At 47.0% G+C, this 12,363-nt stretch overlaps 1 protein-coding gene across 1 annotated transcript in view; it reads right to left on the bottom strand.

Annotated features, from left to right (window-relative positions):
• LOC120388133 overlaps positions 1 to 12,363 on the bottom strand; it is a 736,578-nt gene that overhangs the window by 414,939 nt on the left and 309,276 nt on the right. Inside the window, 2 exon segments of the mRNA XM_039509761.1 lie at positions 123 to 191; positions 3,786 to 4,115. Of these exon segments, the coding sequence (XP_039365695.1) occupies positions 123 to 191; positions 3,786 to 4,115 (399 nt within the window).

The following is a 12,363-nucleotide window of genomic DNA, read 5'->3' as shown; positions in this document are numbered from 1 at the left end:
TTCATCATCACTACCACTGTCCTGGTCACGTGGTCTATAATAGATCCCTAATGTTATACCCCATGCCAGAAGCTGTGCAGTTATTATTTGTAAATCATTCTACATTTGTAAGTTCAACTTACCCCAAGGATGCTGTGTTTGCTCCTCCTTCACCTGGAGAACTCCCTTGCGAAACTCCTCATCAGCAGCCACTGTTGGCAAAAAAAAACAAAAAAACAAGCTCAAATCCTGAGTTCGTGGAGTATGTACATAAGCCATACTAAAGACAAACCCACAGTAACCGTCTCCAGTTTGCGAGGGACCTCATGGGGCCAGTCTCTAGGAAACAGATAAATACATGGAGGTGAAGTCCATTAATGACTATTAGCCAGGATGGGTAAGGAATGGAGTCCCTAGCCTGTGTCAGAGGGTGGAGATGGATGGCAGGAGAGAGATCACTTGATCATTACGGTTGTAAATTCAATCCTTGAGGGGGCCATTTGGGGATTGTCCCTGCTTTGAGCAGGGGGTTGGACTAGATGATCTCTTGAGGTCCCTTCCAACCCTAATATTCTCTGAGTCTATTACCTGTTAGATTCACGCCCTCTGGGACACTTGGAATTGGCCATTGTAAATGACAGTATACTGGGCTGGATGGACATTTGGTTTGACCCAGTATGTTCTGAGCTAAATGAACCCCAAATTATGGAGACAGATATGAGTCAAGGAAGCCAGCAGAGTATCAGAAACCTGAAAAAAATCTCTGACTGGATGAGCTCAGGCGTTTGGTCACAAGCTGAGGTGGTTCAAAAGTTTTGGATTTTTTTTAAGCGGAATTTTTTTATTGTTTCTTTAAACAATCAAACAAAGCAAGCAGCAAACATTTCTGAAACCCCAAACCATGTTCAGGTTTTGGCAGACTAATTTCAGCTTTTCAATTAAAAAACCACAACAAATTTTGAAGGAAAGCAGACATTGTCCGTGATTTTTTTCTGCTTTTTAAAAACCCCTATTTTTCGAACCAAAAAAAATTTGATTGAAAATATTTGTCCAACCCTTTTAATGAGCTTTACTGCCTTTTAGCACTAGCTGATGCTGAGAACCAGTGATACCTTGTCAAGAAGTTTTCTCAAAACTGGGTTTGTGCCAAGATGTGGAAGGTTTATTTTTCCCAGGGCCGCCCGTGGGGGTATGGCGGGGAGCAAGTGGAGCAATTTGCCCCGGGCCCCGCAGGGGCTCCCATGAGAATACAGTATTGCCATTTTTTTATGGAAGGGCCCCCCAAAATTGCTTTGCCCCGGACCCCTGAATCCTCTGGGTGGCTCTGCCTGTGCCAACCGCATTATAAACCGATATTTCAGTGAAGATCAGAAATGCCAATATATAGAGCTTTCCGGTTGGTGAAATGCTGGAAAAAACAGCTTTTACTGTATTTTGGATTACAAATACTTGCACTGTAAAAATGGTAAAATAAATAGTATTTTGCAATTCACCTCATACAAGTACTGCAGTGCAATCTCTTTATTGTGAAAGTGCAATTTACAAATGTAGAAATTTTTTTGTTACATAATTGCGCTCAAAAAAACCCCAACCAATGGAAAACATAGAGCCTACACATCCTCTCAGCCTTACTTCTTGTTCAGCCAATCGCTGAGACAAACCAGTTTGTTTACATTTACGGGAGATAATGCTGCCTGCTTCTTATTTGCAGTGTCACCCGAAAGTGAGAAGAGGCGTTTGCATGGCACTTTTGTAGGTGGCATTGCAAGGTATTTACGTGCCAGATATGCTAAACATTCCCAGGCTCCTTCATGCTTTGGCCACTATTCCAGACGACATACTAACATATTCATGATGCTCGTCAAAAAAGCAAGGTGTTAATGTAATATGTGACTGAAATTCTTAGGGGAGAATTGTGCATCTCCGGCTATGTATTTTACCTGCATTCTGCCATATCTTTCATGTTACAGTAGTCTCGGATGATGACTCATCAAATGTTGCTCATTTTAAGAACACCTTCACTGCAGATTTGACAAAATGCAAAGAAGGTACCTGTGACGCTCTGTACTCGGGGGAGCACCCCCATGTTCATCCTTATAAAAGGACTGTGTGGTTTCCAATGTAAAGTTTGTCATGCTGGGTGTCTTCGGAAGGCTCATGATGCACCGAGGATTGTTCTTATAGTGATGTTATAGTAATTGTTGTTGCAGTAATGTTATAGGTTATAATTTCATGTATATAGTTATGAGGCTGAAAATGTATCGTCATGGCTTAAAATAAGCCCAGGCAAAAACTCTCTAAGAGCAGAGGGGCAGTTCACGTCTCATCATGGCATGCATGGGACAAACCCAGCCCAGCCTCACAGGAACAAAGTACACTGGCCTAAGCAGCAACAAAAGGATGTGTTGGACTCTTGAATGAGTCACCCTCCTTTCTTTGGTTAGTTTGGGACTGCGATAAGGTAATGCTCACCTGACTCTGAAGGCGGGGGTGGGGGCAAAGCCAAGAGAGAAGAAAGAACATGATAAAAGGGAGAGATGTTTGCCAGGCTCTTCCTCTCTCTTCCACCTACATCTACAGACACCACCACCAGCAAGCGACTGAAGCGCTGATCAAAGGGGGGAGCCTGGCTCAAGAGCAACCAGCCAGCCTGTGGTGAGAAGCATCTAAGTTTGTAAGGGCATTGAAAGTGTCCAAATCAGCTTAGAATGGGTTTTTCTTTTATTTCATTTGACCAAATCTGACTTGTTGTGCTTTGACTTATAATCACTTAATCTATCTTTATGGTTAATAAATTGGTTTATTTATTCTACCTGAAGCAGCGCGTTTGGTTTGAAGCATGTGAGAGATTCCCCTTGGGATAACAAGCCTGGTACATATAAATTTCTTTGTTAAATTGACACACTCATATAAGGTCATATATGAGATCACCCCCAAAAGAGTCCCCATCCTGCTCCCATGCAGCACAGGCCTGTAGAACTGCATGGGGGAAATGGGGTCAGAACTGACACCATGAGAAGAGCGACACTTACTGTGACCCCGAACCAGCTCCCTGCAGTACAGACCCTTAGCAACATACTGGGGTGCTCCCAAGGTCCCATTCTGCCACAGAGGAGTCTGCCCACAGATAACTAGATGCCAAATGGCAGAGTGCACAGGAATGCCTATAGTTATATGGCGATCCCCTGGGTGAGATATATGCACAATAGCTCACCAAACATGGCATGTGAGGTCTCTACCAAGAGCCAGCAGCCCGCTGGTCGACTTAATGGGAATAAGATGTTTCTATCGGACATACTTGATGAGAGATGTAAAATGTAGAATATGATGCTCAGAGGTGTTGAAGTGAAGCTTGTCACCTGCGCCATGGCAATCCCTTCGGCTGAGTCAATCAGCAACCAGATCTAAGCTGGTAATTAAGCTTAGGGGTTCTCATGCAGGTCCCCACATCTGTATCCTAAAGTTCAGAGTGCGGGTGAAACCTATGACAGATCCCTACTGACACACCCCTACCTGCAGCACAGGCCTTCTTTGGGGCCAGCACTGACATCAAGGGGAGAGCGTGAGCATCCCCTACTGAGCCCCCACACTGCTCCCTGCAGCACAGGCCCAAAGAGCAACACAGGCTAATTAGGGTCAGCAGAGACGGAGAGGAGACAGCTCTCTACTGGAACCCCCATATTGCTCCCTGAAGCACAGGCCTCAAGCACCATGCTGGGGTCAGTACTGGCTGTGAGAGGACAACGCCCCGTAATGTGCTTCCCAGCCTGCTCCCTGAAACAGGCAGAGTGGTAGATGAAGGTTACCTGAGCACACAACACCGGCATCTTCTCCGTGGTTACAGTTATTCGTTCCCCAAGGCCGAGCCCCGCAATCAGAGAGGGCATTTTCTGTCCCTGCGCAGTTGACGTCATCCAGCCAGATACGGTCTGATCCTCGCCCAAATCGAGCCCCTCCTGGGGCTGATAATGCCGTCCCACAGTCCAACTGCCTGCACACGACTCCAGCATCAGTTATGTCCCAGTTGTCATCACACACGGTTCCCCACACCTGGTTGTAAAGCACCTCGACTCTCCCAGCGCAGTGACTCGAACCATTCACCAATCGGAGCTGAGCCACTTCTGAGATGCCTGAGTCTGCAAACACCCAAGGGAAGAAACACTCAGGGATGGTGCTTGTTCCATATAGTTTGCTCTGGCTGCCATTCAGTCCCAGTGTGGCAGACTGTTTGGTTCAGGGTGGCTGGGAATGGGACACTGCGGGGTTCCTCTCTGGAGGTCACCAGTTCTGATCCAGCCCCAGGCATGGGGGAATGGCTGACTCATGGGATGGAGAATGGGACACAGAGTCTTTCTCTCCAGGGAATGCTTACTCCACACAGTCTGTGGGGCGGGGGGGATGAACTGATGCAGTACATTGGGGGAAGGAGACCTGGGGCTTCTCCCCCGGAGGGAACCATTTCCCGTTTCGTCCCAGCTCAGCCCAGGGCCTGTTGTGTGGGGAACAGGCACTTTGCTTTCACGTCTGGGGCCCTGGGTCCAAGCTGGTAGTGAGTGGAAGTCGCAGCCATAGCAGCTCACTGATACCCAAAATGTGAAATGAGCCGCTGGGGTTAATTCCCCTCCATGACAGGCCAGGCCAGCCCTCAGTCTGAGCGGCTCCCAGCCGCGGGGCAAAGGGCAAAACTGGTCAGGAGACTAAACTGCCCTTTGCCCCTTCCTGGGCTCCCTCTCTGTATGCGCCCCGATGATCATGCCTGGCCAGAGCCAACAGCAGCAGCCTCACGGGGCTGTAGTTCTGCTGCCCAAAGACTCCCCTGGGGCTGATTCAGCTCCTCTATATTCCACAGTGTCCAGACAGACAGGGCCACTCATATGCTGAACTGAGCACCCGCCTGTGGTGACGTCACCATGGCAGCCCATCTCCTGGTACCCCACCCCACCTCTCACAGGCCCAGGTAGCATCACGGCCCCCAGTGTCAGTACACAGCATCTCCATTTGCCCTGTGCAGGGGTGGGGACACTCACCAGCCACAGCCAGAGCTGAGATAATACAAGTCTAACAATAACTAAAGACAAAATATCTGCTGGGGCAGATCCTATCCCAGGGTAAATCTGGGGTCACCTCAGACTGACACAGCTCAAACCGCCACTGCCAGAGCCAAAATTTCAATCAGCCTTACTGGGCAAAGGTGAGCCCTTTGGATGCTGGATGGCTGGGGATTTCCACCGGTATCCAACAGCCAGAATGCCCTGCACTCTGCCACACAGCCCGCCTTGTTAACTATTCACTGGTGGGGAAACTAGGACACGTAGTGAGGAAGTGATGGGCTGAGACCATGGGGTGAGTCTGGTGGAGGCAGGATTTGAACCCAGGTCTCCAGTCCTACACTTGAATGACTAGATTATATAACCTTAACTTGTCCCTTCCTCACCCCAATTTATGAGAGAGCTGCACCCTGCAGCATGCACCCCACACATACAGACAGACTCCACACCCTCTGCCTATGTTTTTATTTACTTGTCATGGGGAATCCTGTCATGGAAGCTGAAAGAAAGCAAAGAGATGAGGTAAGTGTCTGTCTCTATGGCTGGACACCTAGGGAATCTCCAAACATTGGCTGATGTAAGCTGTGGCCTGAGTGAGCTCTCCCCTCACATCTCTTGATGCACTGAGCGAAAAGACTCAGTTGCATGTTGTATTTCAGTGACCTATCTACTGCCTCTCAAGGAGGTGGATTGACCCTCCTGCCCCTCCTGTCGGCATTGGTCGCATCTACACAGAAGTGCTGTAGCTGCAGAGCTGCCACCGTGCCACTGTAATGTATCCAATGCAGAAGAGCCCTAAGTAGCCGAAAAAAGACAAGACCTGGTGAGCGACGTCAGAACCAGTGACACTGCACCTGCCCTTCCAAACTGAGCCACCTCCTTTCACACTGCCTGCACCTCTGAAGGACCCCCACACCCTACTCCCCTCACGGCTGGCTCCCCCCAAACCTGGAGTTTGACAGCCCCACATGCTGTCTAATGGAGTGCTAAGCTGTAGTATACTGCTCAGCCACTAGGTGGCGATGCGTGTCGAATACTGTAATTCCTCACTTAACGTTGTTGTTATGGTTCTGAAAAATGCGACTTTAAGCAAAACAATGTTAATCGAATCCAATTTCCCCATAAGAATTAATGTAAATAGGCGGGATCAGGTTCCAGGGAAAAAATTTTTGCCAGACAAAAGGCATTATATACATTTTAAACAATTATAAACAAGCAATTTAATACAGGTATTAAACAAGCTGGCAGCCCCCCATCAGCTCCCCTACCCCCCCACAAGTGCCTCCCGCCTGCCGGTGGCCCCCAGGAATCAGTGTCTTCCCCCTACTTCCCCCGCCTCCTGCCCGTGGCAATCAGCTGTCTCATGGTGCACAGCCTCCCCGCTTCCTCCCTCCCTCAGTGGTTTCCCCAGAAATTGAAATAGGGGGGGTATTCGAATTTACAGGGGGGGGTGTCAGAGCCGATGAGATATATAAAACAGATATGAATAAAGAAAAATGTTTTGTTAGGATAATGCAAATTTAACAGAAGGATAATACAAGTTAAACCAAAACATATAACAGGTCTAGATTTCTAACAACATATAATTTTAAAAATATTGTATTTAATTTAAATTGACTTTTGAAAAGTAAGCCATCATGGGATAAGGGGAAAGTCCTCTCATGGATCTGGTTAAAAGGTGGGAAACAAAGGGTAGGAATACATTATCAGTTTTTCGGAATGGAAATAAATAAATAGTGCTATCCCTGAGGGGTTGGTACTGGGACAAGTACTGTTCAACATACTCATAAATGATCTAGAAAAATGGGTAAACAGTGAGGTGGCAAAATTTGCAGATGATATAAATCTATTCAAGATAGTTAAGGATGGAAGAATCCCATTCACTGTTACAGACTACGGACCGAATGGCTAGGAAGCAGTTCTGCAGAAAAAGTACCTAGGAGTTCCAGTGGACAAGAAGCTGGATAGGAGTCAACAGTGTGCCCGTGTTGTCAAGAAAGCTAACAGCATTTTGGGCTGTATAATTAGGGGCATTGCCAGCAGATCGAGGGACGTGCTCATTCCCCTCCATTCGACATTGGTGAGGCCTAATCTGGAGTACTGTTTCCAGTTTTGGGCCCCACACTACAAGAAGGATGTGGAAAACTTGGAAAGAGTCCAGCAGAGGGCAACAAAAATGATTAGGGGGCTGGAGCACATGACTTATGAGGAGAGGCTGAAGGAACTGGTATTGTTTAGTCTGCAGAAGAGAAGAATGAGGGGGGATTTGATAGCTGCTTTCAACTACCTGAAAGGGGGTTCCAAAGAGGATGGATCTAGACTGTTCTCAGCTGTACCAAATGACAAAACAAGGAGTAATGGTCTCAAGTTCCAGTGCAGGAGGTTTAGGTTGGATATTAGAAAAACTTTTTCACTAGGAGGGTGGTGAAGCACTGGAATGAGTTACCTAGGGCGGTGGTGGAATCTCCTTCCTTAGAGGTTTTTAAGGTCAGACATGACAAAGCCCTGGCCGGGATGATTTCGTTGAGGATTGCTCCTGCTTTGAGCAGGGCGTTGGACTAGATGACTTCCTGAGAACCCTTCCAACCCTGACATTCTATGATTCTAAGTCCCAGGCAGACTGCAAAAAGTTACAAAGGGAACTTACAAAACTGAATAACTGGGCAACAAAATGGCAGATGAAATTCAATGTTGATAAATGCAAAGTAACTGGAAAACAATCTCAACTATACATACTGTGACAGACCCAGGCCAGTGGGCTACAGGAGCCCGGCAGAGGGCAAATATACTGGTCACTGGATGAGTAGTTTTCTGTTCCCTAGGTGACCAGAGCAGGGGCTGCACTAGAGTAATCAGGAACCTGCTAGAACCAATTAAGGCAGCCAGGCTGATTAGAACACCTGCAGCCAATCAAGGCAGGCTAATCAGGGCGCCTGGGTTTAAAAAGGAGCTCACTCCAGTCAGGGATGGGGGAGCCAGAGGGGAGGAAGTGTGTGTGAGGAGCTGGAAGCAAGAGGCGCAAGGAGCTGAGAGTGAGAGTGTGTGCTGCTGGAGGACTGAGGAGTACAAGTGCTTTCAGACACCAGGAGGAAGGTCCTGTGGTGAGGATAAAGAAGGTGTTTGGAGGAGGCCATGGGGAAGTAGACCAGGGAGCTGTAGCTGTCATACAGCCGTTACAGGAGGCACTATAGACAGCTGCAATCCACAGGACCCTGGGCTGGGACCCGGAGTAGAGGGAGGGCCCGGGTTCCCCCCAAACCTCCCAACTCCTGATCAGACACAGGAGAAGTTGACCCAGACTGTGGGGAAGATCACTGAGGTGAGCAAATCTGCCAAATAAGCGCAGGACCCACCAAGATAAAGGAGGAACTTTGTCACAAAACAAAATGATGGAGTCTGAATTAACCATTAAACACTCAAGAAAGATCTTGGAATCATTGTGGATAGTTTTCTGAAAACATCCACTCAACGTGGAGTGGCAGTCAAAAAAGCAAAGGGAAGTTGGGAATCATTAAGAAAGGGATAGATAATAAGACAGAAAATATCATATTGCCTGTATATAAATCCATGGTACGTGCACACCTTGAATACAGTGTGCAGATCTAGTCATCCCATCCCCAAAAAATTATAGTGGAATTTGAAAAGGTACAGAGATGGGCAACTAAAAGTATTAGGGGTATGAAACAGGAGGAGAGATTAAAATGACTGAGAATTTTCAGCTTAGAACAGAGATGACTAAGGGGGGGATATGATAGACGTCTATAAAATCATGACTGGTGTAAAGAAAGTGAATAAGGAAATGTTATTTAATCCTTAACTTAACACAAGAACTATCAGTCACCCAATGAAATTAATAGGCAGCAGGTTTTAAAAAAACAAGAGGAAGTATTTCTTCACACAACATACAGTCAACCCGTGGAACTTTTTGCCAGGGGATGCTATGAAGACCAAAACTAGAACAGGATTTTAAAAAGAACTAGATAAATTCCTGGAGAATAGGTCCATCAGTGGCTATTAGCCAGGATGGGGAGGGATAGAACACCATGCTCTGAGTGTCCCTCTCCAAACCCCTAATCATTTTAGTTGCCCTTTTCTGAACCTTTTCTAGTGCCAGTATATCTTTTTTAAGGTGAGGAGACCACATTTGTACGCAGTATTCGAGATGTGGCCGTACCATGGATTTATATAAAGGCAAAAATATATTCTCAGTCTTATTCTCTATCCCCTTTTTAACTATTCCTAACATCCTGTTTGCTTTTTTGACCGCCTCTGCACAATGCATGGCCATCTTCAGAGAGTGGTGAAGCACTGGAATGAGTTACCTAGGGCGGTGGTGGAATCTCCTTCCTTAGAGGTTTTTAAGGTCAGGCTTGACAAAGCCCTGGCTGGAATGATTTCGTTGGGGATTGCTCCTGCTTTGAGCAGGGGGTTGGACTAGATACCTCCTGAGAACCCTTCCAACCCTGACATTCTACCATTCTAAGTCCCAGGCAGACTGGAAAAAGTTACAAAGGGAACTCAAAGAACTGAGTAACTGGGCAACAAAATGGCAGATGAAATTCAATGTTGATAAATGCAAAGTAATGCACATTGGAAAACAATCTCAACTATACATACTGTGACAGACCCAGGCCAGTGGGGTACAGGAGTCTGCTGGAGGGCAAATATACTGGTCACTGGATGAGTAGTTTTCTGTTCCCTAGGTGACCAGAGCAGGGGCTGCACTAGAGTAATCAGGAACCTGCTAGAACCAATTAAGGCAGCCAGGCTGATTAGAACACCTGCAGCCAATCAAGGCAGGCTAATCAGGGCGCCTGGGTTTAAAAAGGAGCTCACTCCAGTCAGGGATGGGGGAGCCAGAGGAGAGGAAGTGTGTGTGAGGAGCTGGAAGCAAGAGGCGCAAGGAGCTGAGAGTGAGAGTGTGTGCTGCTGGAGGACTGAGGAGTACAAGTGCTTTCAGACACCAGGAGGAAGGTCCTGTGGTGAGGATAAAGAAGGTGTTTGGAGGAGGCCATGGGGAAGTAGACCAGGGAGCTGTAGCTGTCATACAGCTGTTACAGGAGGCACTATAGACAGCTGCAATCCACAGGACCCTGGGCTGGGACCCGGAGTAGAGGGAGGGCCCGGGTTCCCCCCAAACCTCCCAACTCCTGATCAGACACAGGAGAAGTTGACCCAGACTGTGGGGAAGATCACTGAGGTGAGCAAATCTGCCAAATAAGCGCAGGACCCACCAAGATAAAGGAGGAACTTTGTCACAAAACAAAATGATGGAGTCTGAATTAACCATTAAACACTCAAGAAAGATCTTGGAATCATTGTGGATAGTTTTCTGAAAACATCCACTCAACGTGGAGTGGCAGTCAAAAAAGCAAAGGGAAGTTGGGAATCATTAAGAAAGGGATAGATAATAAGACAGAAAATATCATATTGCCTGTATATAAATCCATGGTACGTGCACACCTTGAATACAGTGTGCAGATCTAGTCATCCCATCCCCAAAAAATTATAGTGGAATTTGAAAAGGTACAGAGATGGGCAACTAAAAGTATTAGGGGTATGAAACAGGAGGAGAGATTAAAATGACTGAGAATTTTCAGCTTAGAACAGAGATGACTAAGGGGGGGATATGATAGACGTCTATAAAATCTTGACTGGTGTAAAGAAAGTGAATAAGGAAATGTTATTTAATCCTTAACTTAACACAAGAACTATCAGTCACCCAATGAAATTAATAGGCAGCAGGTTTTAAAAAAACAAGAGGAAGTATTTCTTCACACAACATACAGTCAACCCGTGGAACTTTTTGCCAGGGGATGCTGTGAAGACCAAAACTATAACAGTGTTTTAAAAAGAACTAGATAAATTCCTGGAGAATAGGTCCATCAGTGGCTATTAGCCAGGATGGGGAGGGATAGAACACCATGCTCTGAGTGTCCCTCTCCAAACCCCTAATCATTTTAGTTGCCCTTTTCTGAACCTTTTCTAGTGCCAGTATATCTTTTTTAAGGTGAGGAGACCACATTTGTACGCAGTATTCGAGATGTGGCCGTACCATGGATTTATATAAAGGCAAAAATATATTCTCAGTCTTATTCTCTATCCCCTTTTTAACTATTCCTAACATCCTGTTTGCTTTTTTGACCGCCTCTGCACAATGCATGGCCATCTTCAGAGAGTGGTGAAGCACTGGAATGAGTTACCTAGGGCGGTGGTGGAATCTCCTTCCTTAGAGGTTTTTTAGGTCAGGCTTGACAAAGCCCTGGCTGGAATGATTTCATTGGGGATTGCTCCTGCTTTGAGCAGGGGGTTGGACTAGATACCTCCTGAGAACCCTTCCAACCCTGACATTCTACCATTCTAAGTCCCAGGCAGACTGGAAAAAGTTACAAAGGGAACTCAAAGAACTGAGTAACTGGGCAACAAAATGGCAGATGAAATTCAATGTTGATAAATGCAAAGTAATGCACATTGGAAAACAATCTCAACTATACATACTGTGACAGACCCAGGCCAGTGGGGTACAGGAGTCTGCTGGAGGGCAAATATACTGGTCACTGGATGAGTAGTTTTCTGTTCCCTAGGTGACCAGAGCAGGGGCTGCACTAGAGTAATCAGGAACCTGCTAGAACCAATTAAGGCAGCCAAGCTGATTGCCATGTGAATGGCTTGCCAACTACAGAACCAGTTTCTCCTCCCTTGGTTTTCACACCTCTACTGCTAGAACAGGGCCTCAACCTCCCTCATTGAACTAACCTCGTTATCTCCAGCTTGCTTCTTGTTTGCATATATATACCTGCCCCTGGAAATTTCCACTACTTGCATCCGAAGAAGTAGGTATTCACCCACGAAAGCTCATGCTGCAAAACGTCTGTTAGTCTATAAGGTGCCACAGGATTCTTTGCTGCCTAGGCTGATTAGAACACCTGCAGCCAATCAAGGCAGGCTAATCAGGGCGCCTGGGTTTAAAAAGGAGCTCACTCCAGTCAGGGAGGGGGGACCCAGAGGAGAGGAAGTGTGTGTGAGGAGCTGGGAGCAAGAGGAGCAAGGAGCTGAGAGTGAGAGGGTGTGCTGCTGGAGGACTGAGGAGTACAAGCACTATCAGACACCAGGAGGAAGGTCCTGTGGTGAGGATAAAGAAGGTGTTTGGAGGAGCCATGGGGAAGTAGCCCAGGGAGCTGTAGCTGTCAGGCAGCTGTTACAGGAGGCACTAAAGACAGCTGCAATCCACAGGACCCTGGGCTGGGACCCGGAGTAGAGGGCGGGCCTGGGCTCCCCCCAAACCTCCTAACTCCTGATCAGACACAGGGGAAGTTGACCCAGACTGTGGGGAAGA

The sequence above is a fragment of the Mauremys reevesii genome, linkage group 22 (assembly GCF_016161935.1).
Source record: "Mauremys reevesii isolate NIE-2019 linkage group 22, ASM1616193v1, whole genome shotgun sequence".
NCBI classification, from domain to species: domain Eukaryota; kingdom Metazoa; phylum Chordata; order Testudines; family Geoemydidae; genus Mauremys; species Mauremys reevesii.
This window is presented reverse-complemented; position numbering and strand designations above follow the sequence as displayed.